The sequence below is a fragment of the Halichoerus grypus genome, chromosome 3 (genome assembly GCF_964656455.1).
Source record: "Halichoerus grypus chromosome 3, mHalGry1.hap1.1, whole genome shotgun sequence".
Taxonomy (NCBI): domain Eukaryota; kingdom Metazoa; phylum Chordata; class Mammalia; order Carnivora; family Phocidae; genus Halichoerus; species Halichoerus grypus.
Window position 1 is genome coordinate 86,696,219 of NC_135714.1, and position 23,375 is coordinate 86,719,593.

The window sequence follows — 23,375 nt, forward strand, 5'->3', positions numbered from 1 at the left end:
TATTTCTCAGATATGTACTCACCTGTACATCTTTTGGACTCTAGAAACTTCTGGGCAGCAGAGTGGCTGTACAGCCTCTTGGTGACATGGCAACAATTTCCTAGCAAAACTGTTTTGGTTAGCTTTTCCTCTATTTCCTAGGATTTCTAGCGTACAAAAGTTCCCTTTTTAGTTGTTAGTGTGCTATTAACTTATATCTTAATATTTTATATCAATTCTAAAGGTTTGATGAGGTAGAGGAAGATTCAAGCTTATGTTCAATATGCCATTCTAAAACTAGATTGTCTAAACTTAAGTATCACTTAAAATGTCATGAATCCCCTATTATGAAATTAATATTTCCTTTCTTGGAATTCACATAGCTCTTCTATGTTTATCTTCAAAGTTTATGGATTTGAATTAAATTATAAGCTCTTTGACAATGTGTCTTAATCACAGTTTACCTCTTGTTGCATTTGTCATGATGCTATACACAGAGTAAATAGTCATCTACATTTGCTGAATTGAATTACTCATAGAAGACATATCCTGATCATTAGTAGAGTTTAGATATACGTGATGTAAAAAAAAGGAAAAGCTGTATATTTCGCATTTACACTTACTTATACCTCACATTCCAATAAGAGTTTTCTTTTTCTTTTTTTTTTTTAATTATTTATTTGAGAGAGAGAGAGAGTGAGAGCATAAGCAGGGGGCGGGGCAGAGGGAGAAGCAGACTCCCCGCTGAGCAGGGAGCCCAATGAGGGGCTCCATCCCGGAACTCCAGGATCATGACCCGAGTGGAAGGCAGGTGCTTAACCAACTGAGCCACCCAGGCATTCCTCCAATAAGAGTTTTCATTTAGGTTATGATTTTAAACAAAAATGAGATTTGCCATCATTTCATATCAATGAAAAGTAAAATGGCATTTTCCCTTAGAAAAAGCAGTGCCAATATGTAAAGCTGCCATGTTATTATGAATATTAAAATATTTTATGATTAAAGTTAAATAATCATAAAATATTTTTCTTAATCATAAAATATTTTAATATTCATAATAAAAGATAACTGATGGACGATTTGCTATGTAACAGACTGTACTAAGTACTTTATATTATTTCATTTAATTTTTCTAACAACTATATAATACAGACAAAAAATTTCTGCTTCTAAAGACCTCAATGTCCAAGTAAAGTACACAAATGTGACACATGCTATAATAGAAGAGGAGAGCAAGGAAGATAAGGACCTAATGCTGGCAGGTATTTGAAAGTAGGGCTGAGAGACTGTTAGTTGTCCCTCCAAATCCATTCTCATCTTCTTTCTCAATATTTATGTGTCCAGCTAAAGACTGTATTTCTTAGTCTCCCTTGTACAGATATGCAATGTAGCCACATGAGTAAACTGTCACCAATGAAAAGTAAAGGGTTGATTTTGCACTTTTAGATCATCTTCTTAAACAGTTACCATGAACTCACTTCTCTCCTTCCCTTATGCCTAAAAGGCGATAAAGAAACAACTTCGGAAACCAGACATTTGAGATTGGTGGAGCCATAGCCTAGGTTTGTGCATGAAGTGGACTGTTAAATCAGGGAGAAAAACATGTATGTTCCTTAAGCTACTACATTTTTAATATCTTTCTTTTCAATAGCAGCTTAGTCTTTGCCCTAATAAATATAGAGGATGTCTGGGAAAGATCTCATAAAACACAACTCAACTACAAAGTGAGTCTTGTAGAAAACATAAGAAAACAGGAGAGAAGAAGGTATTTAGGGAAAAAGAATACCACAGAAAGGGAGAGCATGAACATATCAAAGAGTGTAAGCAGCTTTAGTGTAAGCCTTTCTAGAACCACTTAATTATTTATACGTAGTACAGTGTAAATTCTTTATACTTAGTAAAGTACAAACACTTATAAAGATACCAAAATGATAAGCAAATAAATTGTCAAACAGGATTTTTTAACAAGTCATATTGGATTTAAGCCTTTTTATTCCTATATCTAGTCAATCCACAAAGCAAAAACATATTACTAAATAGCTTTCTTATCAGAAAAACTTATTCTAATAAGCACACAATTTCTTTTTATTAGTTTAATATTTCCTTATACATACCACACAAAGCTCAAATAAAATGATTCCAAGAGACCACACATCTGATTTGGGGCCAGAAGGCAATGGTTTTTCACTTGGCACATGATCGGTGGTTTTCAAAATTCCTTGTGCAATTACCTCGGGTGCCAAGTATGATGGATACCTACAATGATATATTAAATAAATGAATAATTACTACAAACTACAAAGAGGGAAAAAGTAGTACTACATTTTTACTATCTGTATGATAAGATCTATGTAAAAGTCCAGTGCAATTAAATTAACAATTTTCGCTAGGAAGAATTCTAAACTAACCATCATAATACAGGTCTCCATGTCCAGAAATCAAGAGAAAAATACATATGCGTCTCAAATAATTTTAAAACTATTGTGTCTCTCTGAAGCATTAATTCTTTTCTTTGCTTTCCTCTCTTTTTAACACATTGCCGTCTTGCAGTATTCTGTTTTCGGATGTTTTCCTTTCCTTCTTACTACCTGTTTTCCCCTTACACTTAGCTATTATTTAAAGTGCATTTTTTTCTTGGAAAATAGTACATATTCTTTTGAGTAGTAGGAATGTCAAAATCTTTAAAGATACGTAAATTGAAAACTAAGATTCTCTCCCATTTCTGTACTTCAGGCACCCATACGTATTTACAGATATAGATAAACTTGACCATCCATCACCACTGCCCCACAGGGCAGCATACTATACATACTACCCTGCACACATTTGTTTTTTCACTTAAAGTATATTTTAGAGATCATTCAATAAAAATAACTATAGATTGCATATTCTCTTTGAAAACTGTCAATAATTTCATTGTATTAATGCACTTAATTTATTTGACCAAACTCTGAAGAACATTTTGGAAGTTCCATTCCTACATGGATAATCAATTGAGCCCTATTCCATTTATTGAAAACTCTATCTCCCCCCCAAACTAGTCCATAGTACCAGCTTCTACCACAAATAAAATCTCTACCTACATGTTGATTTGCATCTTGGCTCTCTATTTTGTTCCACTAGTAAAATTGTCTGACACTGTACCATTATACTATCTTAAGTCTATAACATTATATAAATAATTGCAAATAATTGCTAAGACAAGTCCTCTCAAAACATACACATCTTTTTCCAAAATCTATACAGAACTTCTCAAACTCAACACCCAAAGAACAAAAAATCAGTCAAGAAATGGGCAGAAGACATGAACAGACCTTTCTGCAAAGACGTACAAATGGCCAACAGACACATGAAAAAATGCTCAACATCACTCAGCATCAAGGAAATACAAATCAAGAACAATGAGATACCACCTCACACTAGTCAGAATGGCTAAAATTACCAAGTCAGGAAACAACAGATGTTGGCGAGGATGTGGATAAAGGGAAACCCTCTTACACTGTTGGTGGGAATGCAAGATGGTGCAGCCACTCTGGAAAACAGTATGAAGGTAATTCAAAAAGTTGAAAATAGAGCTATCCTACAACCCAGCAATTGCAGTACTAGGTATATACCCCAAAGTTACAAATGTAGTGATCCGAAGGGGCACCTGCACCCCAATGTTTATAGCAGCAATGTCCACAATAGCCAAACTATGGAAAGAGCCCAGATGTCCATCAACAGATGAATGGATAAAGAAGATGTGATATGTATAAATACACTGGAATATTACACAGCCATCAAAAAATTGAAATCTTGCCATTTGCAACAACATGGATAGAACTAGAGGGTATTATGCTAAGCGAAATAAGTCAATTAGAGAAAGACAACCGTCATGTGATTTCACTCATATGTGGAATTTAAGAAACAAAACAGAGAAGCAAAGGGGAAGGGAGGGAAAAATAAAATTAGACTAAATCAGAGAGGGGGACAAACCATAAGAGACTCTTAATCATAGGAAATAAACTGAGGGTTGTTGGAGGGGAGTGGTGTGGGCGATGGGGTAACTGGGTGATGGGCATGAAAGAGGGCATGTGATGTAATGAGCACTGGGTGTTATATGCAACTGATGAATCACTGAACTCTACCTCTGAAATTAATAATATATGTTTATTAATTGAATTTAAATAAAAAATTAAAATGTTGACTCCCCCCCCCAAAAAAAAACCCACACACACCTTTTAATTTCTCTGCAGGAGTGTCTAGGTACTTTTCAGATGTTTGTTCTATATGTATACATTTAGAATTTTTTTTTTTTTTTACATTTAGAACTATCTTGTCAAGTTGTTTCTCTCTCTTTCTCCCTCCCTTTCTCTCTCTCCCTCTGACACACACAGAGTTGGAATTTTTATTGAAATTAGATCAAATGTAGAACAGGTTGGGGAGAACTGGCATTTTTCCGATACCAAATCTAACAATATATGAACAGGTATCTATAATTATCTAGGCCTTTCATAATGTCTTTTAAAAATGATTTATATTTCTTTCACAGAGGTGCTTTCAGAGGTAAAATACCTGCTTAGATTCTTATTAGGTATTTCATATTCTTTTGCTAATGTGTAATTTCTTTGTATTAATTTTGTATCTAGCAACTTCACTAAACCCTCAGCATTTATGGGAGAATTCTTTTGTGTGAGGAGGTGACTGCAGAAAAATTCAGGAAAAGAAATGGAAGTAATATTTGAATGTCTATGTTACATATATTACATAGATGTTCCATATACTTAAATATATTTTGATTATAGTCATTATTGCAGGGTGTCTTAGTAATCTAATGTCCACGGAATTGAAAAATCCAGATAATTGTGCTCACGACTAAATTTGATGATAAATGAAGAAAGGGTATGCACATATGCAATAAGTAAGGCAGAGTTCTCCTCATTTTCATTTCTCTTCTAAAGCTGTTTTTGTTTCTTTTGTTTCTAGGCTGTAGGATTTAAATTTAATAATTGTCTATATGTCTGATACTTACTTAGTGTCTGCTTAAGTTGTCTGTAAGGCAGTCTTAATTGGCATTTTTGCTAGGAAATGTGATTATTTTTTTTTAAAGATTTTATTCATTTGAGAGAGAGAGAGAAAGCACAAGCTGGGGGGAGGGGCAGAGGGAGAGGGAAAAGCAAGACTGCCCAGGAAGCCTGATACGGGCCCCAGGATCATGACCGAAGCCAAAGGCAGATGCTTAATGGACTGAGCCACCCAGACACCCCAGAAATGTTATTTTTAAACAAATTTTACTGAGTGTATCTTATATTTAAATTTTATTGGTAGTTGTTGAGGACTTGTAAAAATGAATAAGATAGAGCAGTGCCCTCAAGTTTGTTTGTTTATTTGACAGGAGAGTAAATTTTTGTATACTAAATATAAGCATAAACAAAAACGACATAAAAATGTGTAGTATTACATATTGTGTATAGTCTATTATGTCATATATAAAACAAGTAAAACAAGTATCTTTTTTAAAATTTTTTATTACATCTTTATTTTTTGTTTTTTTGTTTTTGTTTTTTTTTAAAGATTTTATTTATTTATTTGACAGAGAGAACGAGAGCGAGAGCAGGAACACAAGCAGGGGGAGTGGGAGAGGGAGAAGCAGGCTTCCCGCCGAGCAGGGAGCCCGATGTGGGACTCGATCCCAGGACCCTGGGATCATGACCTGAGCCGAAGGCAGACGCTTAACGACTGAGCCACCCAGGCGCCCCATCTTTATTTTTTGATGTAGTGTTCCATGATTCATTGTTTGTGTATAACACCCAGTGCTCCATGCAATATGTGCCCTCTTTAATACCCATTACCAGGCTAACACATCTTCCCACCCCCCTCCCCTCTAGAACCCTCAGTTTGCTTTCCAGAGTCTATCGTCTCTCATGGGTCGTCTCCCCCTCTGATTTCCCCCCCTTCATTCTTCCCCTCCTGCTATCTTCTTCTTCTTTTTTTTTTTTTTTAACATATATTGTATTATTTGTTTTAGAGGTACAGATCTGTGATTCAACAGTCTCGCACAATTCACAGCACTCACCATAGCCCATACCCTCCCCAATGTCTTATCACCCAGCCACCCCATCGCTCCCACCCCCCACCACTCCAGCAACCCTCAGTTTGTTTCCTGAGATTAAGAATTCCTCATATCAGTGAGGTCATATGATACTTGTCTTTCTCTGATTGACTTATTTTGCTTAGCATAATACCCTCTAGTTCCATTCACGTTGTTGCAAATGGCAAGATTTCATTTTTTTTGATGGCTGCATAATCCATTGTATTATATACCACTTCTTCTTTATCCATTCATCTGTTGATGGACATCTTGGCTCTTTCCACAGTTTGGCTATTGTGGACATTGCTGCTATAAACATTGGGGTACAGGTGCCCCTTCGGATCACTACATTTATATCTTTGGGGTAAATACCCAGTAGTGCAATTGCTGGGTTGTAGGGTAGCTCTATTTTCAACTTTTTGAGGAACCTCCATACTGTTTTCCAGAGTGGCTATACCAGCTTGCATTCCCACCAACAGTGTAGGAGGGTTCCCCTTTCTCTGCATCCTCACCAACATCTGTCATTTACTGACTTGTTAATTTTAGCCATTCTGAGTGGTGTGAGGTGGTATCTCATTGAGGTTTTGATTTGTATTCCCTGATGCCAAGTGATGTTGATCACTTTTTCATAACTCTGTCGGCCATTTGGATGTCTTCTTTGCAGAAATCTCTGTTCATGATTCTGCCCATTTCTTGACTGGATTATTTGTTCTTTGGGTGTTGAGTTTAATAAGTTCTTTATAGATTTTGGATACTAGCCCTTTATCTGATATGTCATTTGCAAATATCTTCTCCCATTCTGTCGGTTGTCTTTTGGTTTTGTTGAGTGTTTCCTTTGTTGTGCACAAGCTTTTTATCTTGATGAAATCCCAATAGTTCATTTTTGCCTTTGCTTCCCTTGCCTTTGGCAAAGTGTCTAGGAAGAAGTTGCTGCAGCTGAGATTGAAGAGGTTGCTGCCTGTGATCTCCTTTAGGATTTTGATGGATTCCTGTCTCAAATTGAGGTCTTTCATCCATTTGGAGTCTATTTCTGTGTGTGGTGTAAGGCAACGGTCCAGTTTCATTCTTCTGCATGTGGCTGTCCAATTTTACCAACACCATTTGTTGAAGAGACTTTTTTCCATTGGACATTCTTTCCTGCTTTGTCGGAGATTAGTTGACCATAGAGTTGAGGGTCCATTTCTGGGCTCTCTATTCTGTTCCATTGATCGATGTGTTTGTTTTTGTGCCAGCACCATACTGTCTTGATGATGACAGCTTTGTAATAGAGCTGTAAGTCTGGACTTGTGATGCCACCAGCTTTGCTTTTCTTTTTCAACATTCCTCTGGCTCTTCGGGGTCTTTTCTGGTTCCATACAAATTTTAGGATTATTTGTTCCATTTCTTTGAAAAAAGTTGATGGTATTTTGATAGGGATTGCATTAAATGTATAGATTGCTCTAGGTGGCATAGACATTTTCACAATATTTGTTCTTCCAATCCATGAGCATGAATGTTTTTCCATTTTTTTGTGTCTTCCTCAATTTCTTTCATGAGTATTCTAGAGTTTTCTGTGTACAGATCTGTTGCCTCTTTGGTTAGATTTATGCCTAGGTATCTTATGGTTTTGGGTGCAATTATAAATGGGATCGACTCCTTAATTTCACTTTCTTCTGTCTTGTTGTTGGTGTATAGGAATGACACTGATTTCTGTGCATTGATTTATATCCTGCCACTTTACTGAATTCTTGTATGAGTTCTAGCAGTTTTGGGGTGGAGTCTTTTGGGTTTTCCACATAAAGTAACATATCATCTGCAAAGAGTGACAGTTTGACTTTTTCTTTGCCGATTCGGATGCCTTTTATTTCTTTTTGTTGTCTGATTGCTGAGGCTAGGACTTCTAGTACTATGTTGAACAGCAGTGGTGATAGTGGTCATCCCTGCCGTGTTCCTGACCTTAGGGGAAAAGCTCTCAGTTTTCCCCATTGAGTATGATATTCGCTGTGGGTTTTTCATAGATGGCTTTTATGATATTGAGGTATGTACCTTCTATCCGTATACTCTGAAGAGTTTTAATCAGGAAAGGATGCTGTACTTTGTCAAATGCTTTTTCTGCATCTATTGAGAGGATCATATGGTTCTTGTTCTTTCTTTTATTAATGTAGTGTATCACATTGATTGATTTGCAGATGTTGAACCAACCTTGCAGTCCAGGAATAAATCCCACTTGGTCGTGGTGAATAATCCTTTTAATGTACTGTTGGATCCTATTGGCTAGTATTTTGATGAGAATTTTTGCATCCATGTTCATCAGGGATATTGGTCTGTAGTTCTCCTTTTTGATAGGGTATTTGTCTGGTTCGGGGATCAAGGTAATGTTGGCCTCATAAAATGAGTTCGGAAGTTTTCCTTCCATTTCTATTCTTTGAAACAGCTTCAGAAGAATAGGTATTAATTCTTCTTTAAATGTTTGGTAGAATTCCCCTGGGAAGCCATCTAGCCCTGGGCTCTTGTTTGTTGGGAGATTTTTGATTACTGCTTCAATTTCTTACTGGTTATGGGTCTGTTCAGGTTTTCTATTTCTTCCTGGTTCAGTTTTGGTAGTTGATACATCTCTAGGAATGCATCCATTTCTTCCAGATTTTCTAATTTGCTGGCGTATAGTTGCTCATAATATGTTCTTATATTTGTTTGTATTTCCTTGGTGTTGGCTGTGATCTCTCCTCTTTCATTCATGATTTTATTAATTTGGGTCCTTTCTCTTTTCTTTTTGATAAGTCTGGCCAGGGGTTTATCAATCTTGTTTATTCTTTCAAAGAACCAGCTCCTTGTTTCGTTGATCTGTTCTACTCTTCTTTTGGTTTCTATTTCATTGATTTCTGCTCTGATCTTTATTCTTTCTCTTCTCCTCCTGGGTTTAGGCTTTATTTGCTGTTCTTTCTCCAGCTCCTTTAGGTGTAGGGTTAGGTTATGTATTTGAGAACTTCTTTGTTTCTTGAGAAAGGTTTGTATTGCTATAGACTTTCCTCTTAGGACTGCCTTTGCTGCAACCCAAAGATTTTGAACAGTTGTGTTTTCATTTTCATTGGTTTCCATGAATTTTTTTAATTCTTCTTTAATTTCCTGGTTGACCCATTCATTCTTTAGTAGGATGTTCTTTAGCCTCCATGCATTTGAGTTCTTTCCAACTTTCCTCTTGTGATTGAGTTTAGTTTTGAAGCATTGTGGTCTGAAAATATGCAGGGAATGATCCCAATCTTTTGGTATCGGCTGAGACCTGATTTGTGACCTAGGATGTGATCTATTCTGGAGAATGTTCCATGGGCACTAGAGAAGAATGTGTATTCTGTTGCTTTGGGATGGAATGTTCTGAATATATCTGTGACGTCCATTTGTTCCAGTGTGTCATTTAACGTCTTTATTTCCTTGTTGATCTTTTGCTTAGATGATCTGTCCATTTCAGTGAGGGGGGTGTTAAAGTCCCCCACTATTATTGGATTGTTGTCGATGTGTTTCTTTCCTTTTGTTATTCATTACCTTATATAATTGGCTGCTCCCATGTTAGGGGCATAGATATTTACAATTGTTAGATCTTCTTGTTGGATAGACCCTTTAAGTAGGATATAGTGTCCTTCCTCATCTCTTATTACAGTCTTTGGTTTAAAATCTAATTTGTCTGATATAAGGATTGCCACCCCAGCTTTCTTTTGGTGTCCATTAGCATGGTAAATTGTTTTCCACCCCCTCACTTTCACTCTGGAGGTGTCTTTGGGTTTAAAATGAGTCTCTTACAGACAGCATATCGATGGGTTTTGCTTTTTTATCCAACCTGATACTCTGTGTCTTTTGATTGGGGCATTTAGCCCATTTCCATTCTGGGTAGCTACTGAAAGATGAATTTAGTGCTATGGTATTGCCTCTAAGGTGACTGTTACTGTATATTGTCTGTGTTCCTTTCTGGTCTATGTTACTTTAGGCTCTCTCTTTGCTTACAGGATCCCTTTCAATATTTCTTGTAGGGCTGGTTTTCTGTTTGCAAATTCTTTTAGTTTTTGTTTGTCCTGGAAGCTTTTTATCTCTCCTTCTATTTTCAGTGACAGCCTAGCTGGATATAGTATTCTTGGCTGCATATTTTTCTCCTTTAGTGCTCTGAATATATCATGCCAGTCCTTTCTGGCCTGCCAGGTCTCTGTGGATAGGTCTGTTGCCAGTCTAATGTTTCTACCATTGTAGGTTACAGACCTCTTGTCCCGAGCTGCCTTCAGGATTTTCTCTTTGTCTCTGAGACTTATAAGTTTTACTATTAGATGGCGGGGTATTGACCTGTTTTTATTGATTTTGAGGGGCGCTTCTCTTGTGCCTCCTGGATTTTGATGCCGATTTCCTTCCCCAAATTAGGCAAGTTCTCTGCTATAATTTGCTCCAATATACCTGCTGTCCCTCTCTCTCTTTCTTCTTCTTCTGGGATTCCAATTATTCTAATGTTGTTTCGCTTTAAGGTATCACTTATCTTTCGAATTCTCCCCTCATGATCTAGTAGTTGTTTATCTCTCTTTTTCTCAGCTTCTTTATTCATCATCATTTGGTCTTCTATATCACTAATTCTCTCTTCTGCCTCATTTATCCTAGCAGTTAGAGCCTCCATTTTTTATTGCACCTCATTAGTAGCCTTTTTGATTTCGACTTGGTTAGATTTTAGTTCTTTTATTTCTCCAGAAAGGGATTCTCTATTATCTTCTGTGCTTTTTTCAAGCCCAGCTAGTATCTTTATAATCGTCATTCTGAACTCTAGTTCTGACATCTTACTAATGTCTGTATTGATTAGGTCCCTGGCAGTCGGTACTGCCTCTTGTTCTTTTTCTTGAGGTGAGTTTTTCCATCTCGTCATTTTGTCCAGAGGAGAATAGATGAATGAGAGAACAAAATGCTAAAAAAATGCTAAAAAGGTAACAACGACCCCAGAAAAATATACACCAAACAAATCAGAAGAGACCCAAAACTGGGGGGGAAAAGTAAAGGGGAAAAAGAAAAAAGAATATGATCAGGCTGGTGAAAATAACAGAGCCACATAATAGATTTTGGGTCTTTTTTGGTCTGTTAGAAGAAATTGCCTCCCAAAATTTGAAAGAAAGATAAACGTATATATATACAAAAATAAGGGTAAATATGATGAAGGGATGGAATATGGCTGTACAGATGAAAACTAAAAAGGATTTTAAAAAAGGAATTGATTAGAAGTTGGTTGAAAAAAGAATGAAAAAATATTTAAAAAAAAACAAAGAGGGAATGTGATCTGGCGGGAGACTAGGAAAACATCATACAATAGATTTAGGGTATATTTTGGTCTGTTAGAAGAAACTGTATCCCAAAATTTTAAAGAAAGAAAAACATATATACACAAAAAGTAAGGTTAAATACAATGAAGACATAGAGTATGAATGTAAAAATGAAAAATTAAAAAAGATTTTAAAAAAGGAATTGAAAAGATATTGGTTGAAAAAGAAAAGAAGAAAAATTCAACTAAAAAAATAGAAAAAGAAAAAAATAAAATTTAAAAAATTAATGCTGAAAGACTAAAGCATCATGGGAAAAAAGCCATGAATTCTATGTGCTGTATTTCCCTAGTGCTGGGTTTTGCCGTTCTCATTGATCGGTAAATTTGGTCTTGGCTGCCTGTTCTTGCTGATATTCTGGGGGAAGGGCCTATTGCAGTGATTCAAAAATGTCTTTGCTGGAGGTGGAATTGCCCCGCCCTTGCTGGGGGCCAGGCTAAATAATCTGCTCAGGTTTGCTCTCGGTAGCTTTTTTCCCTGAAAGCTTTCCGTTCAGCTTTGGAGGATGAGAGTGAAAATGGCGGCCTCCCAATCTCTGGTTCCGGAGATGCTGAAAACTCAGGGCCCCATTCCTCAGTGCGCCGAGAGAAAAGCAATCACTCCCGTCTCTCTGGTCTCCAGCCGCACTCAGTGTTCACCTGGCCTGTGACCGAGCAGGTAAACTCTGGCACACGACCCCATTTGGAGTCTCCAAACCCAGCGGATCCCTGTGGTGTGCTCCTGCGCCGCTCCTCCCGGGGAAGGAAGGGGAGTCTCCCCGGATCTGCCACTTATTGGGTCCCTGCTGGAAGAGCAGTGGCCCGACTGTGCCGCGGATCATGGTTTATGGCAACCCCAAGCTGAGAGCCCACTCCTCAGCTCCGTCTTTGCAGCCGGCTTTCCTGCTCTGATACCTGGAAGCTCTGCCACACTCTGGCAACCCTGGTCTTTCTGTGACCCCGAGGGTCCTGAGACCACACTGTCCCAGCGAGGGTTCCACCCCCCGCTTAGCCACTGGAGCGACATCCCTCAGTGGAGCAGACTTGTAAAAGTTCCGATTTTGTGCTCTGCTGCTCTATCGCTTGTAGCGGCTGACGGAGGCTCTCTCCCCCTGCGATCTATTTTCCTGAACACCGCGCCGGATTCACTTCTCCACACGTCCTACCTTCAGAAATTGGTCGCTTTTCTGTTCACAGAGTTGCTGTTATTCTTTTCTTCCATCTCCTGTTGAGTTTGTAGGTGTTCAGAATGGTTAGATAACTATCTAGCTGAATTCCTGGGACCAGACTAAATTTAGGTCTCCTACTCTTCTGCCATCTGGCTCCTCCTCCACTAATATCTACTTTTAATTTGCTCATATATGTCTCTCATATACAAATTTGTATTATGTCATTTTACCCTAATGTGATCACATTGCTCTTCTAAACGACATCTCTGGATACAACTGAAGCCTAGTGGAAAAAGGATGGACTGGATATTATAATACCTGTATTCTAGTTTCAATCTAGCACAACATATTCCATATGTGATCAGGGTTTCTTAATCTGAAAATAGGAATAATGTTTACCTCACAAAACTGTTATAAATATTGGTAAGTACTGTTTTTATAAAAATGGAAAAATACGACATAAATGCAATGTTGTATTTTTATTCATCATCACCATGATACATCTAAAAGGCAAATTGTTTATTTTTAATCCTGATTTCCAGCACATCTTATCCAAAAATAATGGTGTGGGTAGTGAAAGGCCAAGCTATACTACAGGTAAATCATTTTATCTAAGATTTCTGACTGGTGATCTCTAGAAGCATAGAGGTGACCCTTGCTCCAAAAATTCTAATTTCCCTTCTAATCAAGAATTGATTAAACTAATTAATAAAAATAATAAATGCTAGGATTGTTTTTAAATGTAGATTATCTCTTTTCAACAAGTGTCTCTTCTTTAGCATGGCATTTTATCACTCAAAGAAAATTACCAGAACTTTGCTGTATGACTGGTGAGGCTTTCATCATCTGTTTGATCTTTTAACAAGGTACTAAGCTACTGGCCAACTGAAATCAATGTCCAATTTCTAACTCTTTACAATATTTTGAAACATATGTTAACATTTTACTTTGTTGTTCCTTAATATTTGTCTTTTGAATCAACTGCAAGCTTCTTCTGGTGTAAATATTTTCTTTCATGCCTTAGCTGTTTGATCACTTTATTTTTCCTGGCTAATGTTTCACATTTTGCTCTTTGATACCTTCTGGTCAGACCCTTTGGGTCCAAGACTTCAAAGTAAACCAGACCAAATGGCACACAAGACCAATTCTATCCAAGCATTTTAAATTCAAATGTAGTTCTTCAAAATACTTGATGTGCTTTATGAAAAATCACTTCCTTTCTTCCATTCATCACTAGTAAATCTAAAGCATCTTTAAGTAAAAGGCAAAAAAATTAATGTGATTTTTGTTTGCATTATGTTTTTGGAGTTCTTTCTCATACAGCTTGATTTAGACAACATGAAGAAGAATTAGCAATCACATTTACTTCCTGTGAGACCACTGCTCCCTAAAAGTTACTTCAAAAGGCAATTATCACATATGAAAGAAGACACTAGAGCTTTACTGTGAACTTATTTTTATTATACTCAAAAGGGTTTTTTTTTTTTTTAACAAATAAAATGTAGGCTATTTTTACAAAATATTGTTTTCATGCTTGGAAAACAATTGTTTGTTTCCTATGACCACAAGTTTTGGTATGTGAAACTAAGATTATTAATTTATGTACTTTAATAAGTAGGCCATCAAGAGAGAAAATTTTCCCATTAAGCAAGGAGCTTCTTGAGGACAGGAATCTCTCTTACCCATTTTTGCACATCCAGCAGCCAGAAGAGAAGGTGCTCAATAAATATTGTCTTAATAATTAAAGGAAGGAATGACTAAGCAATTTATTTTAAGATTATTAGTGATGGCCTAACAAAAATTTAAGTAAGAAACCTATAATCTATCTTATAAAGATAAAAGGGTAATTTATAAATGAGTCCCTTTTTAAAAACATCTAATTAAGCAATGTTCCCCTGCAGAAACACATTCCATGACTTCAAACCACGATTCTTGGTAATGGAGTGACAGAACTGATTTCAGAGAACCCAAAGAGCAAGATACAAATGGATACTATTAAATAAAATCACAAAGCAATTGAACAATACGATTAAGGTCTCTAGATTAGATAACAGTATTACATTAATTTTAATTTCCTTGTTTTGATATTTGTTTTGTGGTTATATAAGAAAATTCCTTACTTTAGGAAATACAAACAAATATTTAGGGGTAAAGGGCATCATATGCATTAATTACTCTTAAATGACTAAAAAAATATTAATATACACATACACCTATATGTGTAAGAAAAAAGAAATAAAGCAAATGTAGTGAAATGTTGACATTTGGGGAATCGAGTGAAGGCTATACAGGGATTCTTGTACTAGTTTGAAACTTCTATGTACTGAAAATAATGCCAAAATTAAACACTCAAAAAATAAAAGAATTATATTATTAAAATGTCTAAATAAATAAATAACACAAAAATCTGTATCAAAAGCATCTGGCTAAGAACAGAATAAAATAAACTTTCCTGTCTTGGAGGCCAACATAAACTGGAATTCCATAGCAGAAGTGATCAAATAAATGTCTCCAAACTTAAACATAGACTTTCAAGTGTAGACTCTATTCCATTACCTCTGATACTTCCAATGACTTAACTTGGGTCTTAATATACAACTATATCTTATGGAACAAGGAATTTAATTTAGAAAGAGTAGAAAATACTATGAGAATGCTTTTCCTCAGTCTTTTAAGGAACATACATTATCACTGGAAGAATCTGGCCAGCCTTCTTGCCTAAAATTTACCTAATACAGGATGAAATGAAATTAATTAGTAAGCATTATAAGGTGAAGAAGGTCAATAATCTGTTAACCTCTCTGCCAATTCAATGAAATATCAATATTAGATATCTTTTGGACACTGGGAAAAACTCACTGTCTACTCTTTTAAAAGTATATGGAAAATTAAAATATGTTAATAAAGCTAGTTTTGTGTCAGAAAGTAGTATCACTAATAATTAATGAAATATACATTTTATCAAATATTACAAAGTTTAAGACACAACTCAGAAAAAAAGAAAACATATTCTTACCCAATTGGGAAATCAACATCATCACCATGAGCTGTCATGTGATAAAGTCCAAATTTAGCCAATTTAACATGTCCCTAGAATAATAATAATAAAAATCACTATTAAATGTTTTAATATTAGTAGCAAGAAAAAGTATCATTATACATTTCATAAGTAAGGAAATCATCAGATCGTCAGATACATTAAGAAAAAAATTAATTTACCATAATTTTAGTTTACCATAATTTTATTAAAAACTATTTGCCAATGTTTGAAACCTGCTTTATACTCATTACAAATATATGTATATGTATACATGTATGTATGTATATACACACATATATATATTACTTACATATAGATCTCAAAACAACAAATAACACTTAAAAATTTTTGTTTATATTTTCCAGGTATTTTGACAAAACAAAAACAGCTGAAATGTTCTCATTTGTCTTTAATCCCTGCTTAGGGGGCGCCTGAGTGGCTCAGTCGTTAAGTGTCTGCCTTCGGCTCAGGTCATGATCCCAGGGTCCCTAGGGTCCTGAGATCAAACCCTGCATGGGGCTCCCTGCTCTGCAGGGAGCCTGCTTCTCCCTCTCCCACTCCCCCTACTTGTGTTCCCTCTCTTTCTGTCTCTCTGTCAAATAGATAAAGTCTAAAAAAAAAAAAAAATCCCTGCTTAGAACATTTTTTGGTAATTTTAATAAAAGAATTTTTTTTCAAGGACTTGCACGTCCATTCATAATGTTATAATTTAACCCTGACACGGGAGTTCTTAACTTGAAAAGATCAGGTCACAAATCAAGATATTAGTGAATCCGCTAGATTTCTAACAATTTTTATATTGTTTGAGAAAGCCATAATTATCACAAAAGTGAGGTTCTTAATAAAAAGCAAATATAAATTTTATAAATCTCTTTAAGTTTTCCTCCTTTTAGATATTTAAGACCTTAAAAAAGTTAAGGTGATTTTAAGATTTGTTTTCTTGTTCTCAAGAACTTTATTTCCCAGCACTATAAAACGTTTATATATTAAAAAAATTCAGATTGGTTAGATACTCCACTGCTATAAAAATGAAATTAGTGAGTACCACTTTAGCTTTTATGATTTTTAATATCATAGGGTAATAGTAGTAAAAGTCTGGGAGAGAATCAGAGGAAAAGAATAATCCTACTAATACAAAAAATAATTCCCCAGAAAAAATTCTCTCAAAACTATTTTTTATATGCCTATGAAAAAAATGAAAGTATGATTATTCCTGAAAACATACCATCTTGCTACCATAATTTTCTTATAGGAGTTGACCTGCTTCTTATTAATCCCCCACAAGATTTCCAAGTAGAGAAGTGGCATTCCAATAAGAAAAGAAGCTAGGTATGAACAACTGGTAAATAAAGAAGATAAATGGAGAAAAAAATAAAAAAGAAAAAATAGGGAAGAAGAAAAATAAAGAGGAGAAAATACAGTGCAGCTGTGTTATGACAAAATACTCCATGTAAATAGAGAAGCTTTCTTAAAATGAAAGCAAATTCAGAAGAGAATGGACTGCGAAGCTACCATACCTATTTTTCAGAAAGCAAATGAAAGGAAAAACCCAACATGAAGTTAGAAAATGAATCTTGGGAAAAAAAGAATAATGCATGTGAAAAACACATGGATTTATATAATTTAAAGATAGCTGTTTTTTTTCTAACCACCAAAAAGATATCACTTTCATAGAGCCATTTCATTATGAATATTATTAAAATATATTTGTACTCTATAGTCCCTCTGAGTGGGTTTGATTTCAGTAGCTTCCAACCACAAACAACAAACAAATATTTAATGTATTATTTGGCAATTACCTTTCGGTCCAAAAGAATATTATGAGGAGACAGTGCTCGGTGTACGATACCATGTTTGTTCATATACTGCAAACCTTGAAGTACCTCAAATGCAATGCACAAAACCTTTGAATAGCTACAAAGAAGACAAAAAGTCACAGATCAACAGATCAATTACAAAGCAGATACAGATTCTGTTTTAAAGAATGAAATGAGGTTATAAAAATTCAGAGTTATATTTTTATTATCCCTCTTCTATTCAGAGAAAATACAATCTATACAATTTATAAAATATCCACTATATACATATTTTGGATTTTCTGATTACGACAGAATTGATCTGGCAAAGATCCTACAGTTTCCTAAGGCTACTCTAATAGCAGTATTTGTTTTTCCAGGGAGGGAGTTGAATTTTGGTGGTGTGCAATTAACCTTCTGCAGGTTTGGCTTTGCCAAATTACCAGAAAAGTTTCAGATATATGGCAGAACTAAGTCAAGGAAAACCACTTTGTCTTGTTCCTGCTCAAGACAAAATGCCTAAGTCCCTGAAAAATGGCTAAAATATGTTCTATGGTAGATATACATGAGGTTACTTTCCATATCAATCCACAAAACAGCCTCCAGCAATTTATGATTTATCAAACATTTCTCTTTAATTCTTTCTAAGCCATCTTCCACCCTGATGCCCAGTTTCTCTCTCTCTCTCTCCATCTCTTTCCATTTTTTTTTTTTTTTTAATCAAGCACCATTCATGTGGGAAGTCAGGAATGAGATACAGAAAAGTAGGAAAGACTAATTCAAACCCAATCTCGCAAACTATCAATATTAACATTTTGGTATAGATTTCTTTTCTACCCTTTTTTTTTTTTTGCCATCTTGAATTAGACTTTTAAAAAATTAATATCTACAGGCAATCACTAAAAGTAATTTTTAAAAAAGATATAATTAAGCCAATAGTAGAGATAAAATGGAATTATAAAAAAAATAAGCTAGCATAATAAAAGGAAAAAAAGCACAGAGAACAAATGGAACAATTAGAAAATAATAGATTTTAATTAGGATGTATCAATCATTATATTAAATGTAAATGTAAACATCTAAACTCACCAATTCAAAGCTAAGAATTGTCAGATTGGATAGGAATTAAGAATCAATTATATTCAGGCTATAAGCAACCCACATTAAATAAAAGATGTAATTTAAAAGGATGGAATAACAGGTTACTGATTATCATGGGCTTGCTTGGAGGGATGGGTTGACTACAAAGAGTATGTGGAAATTTTACTTGATGGAACTGTTATCTTGATTTTGATGATGATTACACTACTGAGTTTGTCAAACTGACTGATCTGTACACTAAAAAGGTTATATTTTAAAATATGTAAAGTATAGCTCAAAAAACGTGATGTTAAAAAAAGTAAGCTGAATAAAATTTTCAAAAAAAAAAAAACAAACTTGCAACATGACTCCCTCCTCTAAATTAAAACCATAAGAAAGAACAAGACATGAAAAGTGAAAATCCCTCTCATCTCATTCTAGTCTGACTTTCCAGAGGTATCCACCCTTAGCAGTTTCTGTTTTCAATTCTTCTGGTGGTTAGACTTGTAGTTAATATAATTAGGTCTTCTTTGCTATGCAAGATGATATAGTTAACATACTTTTACAACTTTCCCATTTTCCTTTCCCAACTCCTGATTTTTATTAGTTATATTATTTTTACATTATCCAATTTCATGTGTAATAAAAGAAATCTACATTTCTTTCTTGAAGGCTAAATGAATAAACAAGCAAATATATAATATGACATCGTGATTAAGTGCTAAGGAGAAAAAGTAGGGAAGAGAGAATTTGGGGTAGCAGGATGCTAATACATATAGAGTGTGATCAAGGAAGGCCTCACTAAGGTGACATTTGTGCAGAAATCTAAAAGAAGTGAAAAAGACATGCAGCTCTCTGGGAAATCGGTGATTCAGGCAGAGGGCACAGTAAGCAAGTCCTGAACTGGGAGACGGCACAGCAGTTCAAAAAGTGCAATGAAGCCACTGTGCATGCAGTAGAATGAGCCAAGAGTAAGGTATTAAGAGATGAAGTCAGAGACATAACAAGGAGCCAGATCATGTAGGCCATTTAGGCCATTGTAACGACTTTGGCTTTCATTCTGAGACAGACGGGAAGTGATTGTCACATTGCCATACTCTGATTAGTAAATATTCACTGTAGAACTAAGAAAAATATATATACCTAAGCCACTTAATCCCCAGTTCTCAAGCAAAAACATCCCAGTCATCAGGATTTAATAGATACTATAATTTTATAACTATTCATGAAGGTTGTCATGAGCTACCATCATTTTTTATATCTCCTATTATTCATTTTGTATTTACATTTTTATTTAGCTAGAATACATCCATGAGAAAATTTTTCATAAGTGTGACATGAGTAGGACATTTTAAAGCATGACAGATCTTAAAATGTTTTATTCTTATCTTTAAACTTGGAAAAAGATTTCTCCATTGTCTTTAAGTGTTCTTTATTAATGGTAATAAGTCCAGTATCAATGTAATTTTGTTGTTGATAGCTTGTTATTCCTTTCTGGAAGCTTAGGATTCTTTTTCACTTTATCCTTAGATTTGTAAAATTTTAGTCCAGTGTGTCCAGAGTGTGGGCATTTGTGCGTTTATGTTAGTAAGCAATAGGTGTGCCCTTTTAATCTGAAGACTCACATGTTCTATTAGCAGAAGAATTAACAAGGAAAAGTTGATTTGTTAGGTCTTTGACTGTTTTCTCCCTCTACTGTATCTTTTATTTAGAACTCTTAGTGGGCAGGCAAAAATAAGATCCATTCTCCAGATCAAGTTTCTGTTTTATTTCCTATGAGCATGGCCTTTAGTCCTCTCTCTTCTATTTGATTTCCAGACTCTTTGTTCTATTCTGTAGTTGTTCCTTTTCAATAGATCCTATTCTCTGGTATGGATACAGTATTCTTTTGAGTCTCTCTGGGATAGTTACTAGAATTCTGCTAATTCAGGGGAGGGGAAAAAGAGGTTATCTTCATTTCTTCTGGGGTAAGTTTTTTTGTTTTTTTTTGTTTTCCTCCCTTGGCTCTCTTTCTCTCAGATTATTTTTTTTCCTCAAATGTCAGATAATCCCTGGTTGTCAGCCATATTTTAAAATAAATTGATAGGGCGCCTGGGTGGCTCAGTTGGTTAAGCGACTGCCTTCGGCTCAGGTCATGATCCTGGAGTCCCTGGATCGAGTCCCGCATCGGGCTCCCTGCTCGGCGGAGAGCCTGCTCCTCCCTCTGACCCTCCCCCCTCTCATGTGCTCTCTCTCTCTCTCATTCTCTCTGTCTCAAATAAATAAATAAAATCTTTAAAAATAAATAAATAAATAAATAAAATAAAATAAAATAAATTGATATTCTCCATGAAGTATGTAAAAAAGAAACAATAAAAGTTACTATTTATAAGGAATGCTTATTTAAACTATTTCTCTTTATCAAATAGTTTCCCCCATATTATAAGCCACAACAGTCACTCTAAAGCAAATAGGGAATGTGTGAAATAAAAACAATTTTAAATTAATGGAGTTTTCATAAACATCCTCAAAAAATAAACCAACTATGGAAAGAAAAAATCCCAAGCTTTAAAACAACTATAGTAACATTGATAAATATGTGCATATGAAAGAAGGCAAATGTCTCCCCTTTTAAAAACAAAAGAAAAAACTTTGCTTGAGATTGACTAACAAAATGTTAAGAACCTAGTTTTCTAAGCTCATTTGGCTCTATGAGTCACGTTTACAGTAGTAATCTCTCTTGTCCTTGTTCTTCTCTTTCTGACATAAACATACACAATTCATAAAATCTTAAAAGCTGATGCCATATTCAGCTGTGACACTAGAGGGCCTCAGCTGCACACTGCTTCAATATAGAGGGCTTTCTTAAGAAATTAAAACCAAACCTTTAAAGCGATTTTTCCATTTAAACCAGTTCTGAAACAGCTGAACACAGAAGACTGCATGTTCTATTTTGTCTACTTGCTTTCGCTGATTGTAAGATATAACTGGACAAGTTTAAAAAACACATTCATGCTATTATCGAGTTGATGTATATATATGCTGAAATAATTTTTAAAAATTCAAACATAAGAAACCTGAAGTTCATGACAAACCTTTTCTTAGCTAGTACTTGAGACTACACATGAATTACAGCTAATGGACTCAGTATTCTTCAGTATAAATCAGAGTAAATCAGATTTGCTTATCTGCCCTTTTGTATTCTTAGGATTTAATTTTTAAAATTTATTTTAAAATATAACATATAAGGTGGGGTGCCTGGGTGGCTCAGTCGTTAAGCATCTGCCTTCAGCTCAGGTCATGATTCCAGGGTTCTGAGATGGAGCCCCACATTAGGCTCTCTGCCCAGCGGGAAGCCTGCTTCTCCCTCTCCATTCCCCTGCTTGTGTTCCCTCTCTCACTGTGTCTCTCTCTGTCAAATAAATAAATAAAATCTTTAAAATAAAAAAAATAAAATATAAGGTATAAGGAGAAGAAAAGATAGCATTATTTTCTGTAACAAGAAGGAATCAGTATTTGTGAAATTCTGTATACTCTTTTTGCTTTTAAAACTATGTTCTTTAATACAGCCAATAATTTAGATCACAAAATCTTCTAAAAAATTATTTTGAAGTAGCTAATGCAATTATAACACAACAGCAAGGTAAAAAAAAAAAAAAATCATATGTCCAGTCATAGCATGTCACAGTTAATTGAAAATGGACTCCAGAAGGAGAGTTAGGATTAAGAGAGCGGGATTCACCCAATTAAAAAAAACAAAACAAAACAAAAAAAACGATGTTGGCAGGGGATAATAGGACTTCATCCTACACAATTCCCAAGTTAGAATCTTGTTAAAAAAGAAATCAATCACTAATCTAGAAAATGTAAATGAAACTTCAAGTCAGAAAATATTCTCTTCCTTTTGAAATTTTCAGTTACTACTGTTAACTCCCAGACTGCGAGGCTAGCATTTACTTTGTTACCATTGTCCTTGACACTCTGAAAAGTTTAATGAGCATAAGAATCTTTGGTAATCATAAACACATAGATATGGCCAAAAGGTAGCTTTCAAAATAATATCACTAATAATTTTTAATAAAGCAAGATGATCTCTTAAAATACTTTCCTTTATATTTAAACATACCAATTAAGTGGCTGTTAGCTGCTTGGAATTGGGTCACACTGCTGTGTGTTTAGGCTCCATGGGAATCAAGAGAAAGAACTGATCTCTACAGTCAAGAAACCTACAGTATAGTTGGAAAGACAGATTTATAAACTGATAATTTTAATACAATTGAATTCAATAGAATTTCAATATAATTCAATAATTAAGTTAGTAGAGGAGAATTAATCATCCGTTTCCTCTGTGTAACAAGAAAAAGAAAACATGAACATCTATTTATTACATTGGTGAAACCAAAACAGATCTACAAAAATAAATCACTGTACCCTGAGACAGGTACTAACTTATTCAACTTGTAATCCCTATACCTATCACAGTGACTGTAAGGTAGGTGTTCAATAAATATGTATCAATAGGTGTTCAATGTATGTACGCAATGACATCCCATGATGGTGCAAGAGGGTGCAAATTAATAGGACTAAGTTCTTCACCATTAATGAAATAACAGCTCAAAAAAGGATATTACACTTGTAATGGATTAACAGCGTCAACCTCATTTATAGAAGGTTGATTTCTTGTAAGCTGACTTAGAGGTTTTTTTTGAAAGAAAGAAAATCCTGCCATTTGCGACAATATGGATAAATCTGGAGGACATTATGTTAAGTGAAATAAGCTGGACACAGAAGGACAGATACTGCCTGATTCCACTTACATAAGGTTTAAAAAATAGTCAAATTTATAGAAGCAGAGAATAGAACAATGGTTATAAGGGACCGGGTAGAGAAGAAAATGGTTACCAGGGAATGGGGAGAGAGGAATATCAATTGATTTAAAGTGTCAGTTGTGCAATATAAGTTCTGGGGATCT

The 23,375-nt window shown here is 35.1% G+C and overlaps 1 protein-coding gene across 4 annotated transcripts in view; it reads right to left on the reverse strand.

Annotated features, from left to right (window-relative positions):
• The window catches only part of TBCK (TBC1 domain containing kinase), a 227,777-nt gene that overhangs the window by 159,263 nt on the left and 45,139 nt on the right, over nt 1-23,375 (reverse strand). For all 4 annotated transcript variants that reach the window (XM_036094769.2, XM_036094767.2, XM_078069049.1 and 1 more), the window contains 3 exons: nt 17,348-17,462; nt 15,525-15,598; nt 2,094-2,235 (listed from right to left, as the gene is read on the reverse strand). In XM_036094769.2, coding sequence (XP_035950662.1) covers nt 2,094-2,235; nt 15,525-15,598; nt 17,348-17,462 — 331 coding nt within the window. The remainder of the gene's footprint in view (nt 1-2,093; nt 2,236-15,524; nt 15,599-17,347; nt 17,463-23,375) is intronic.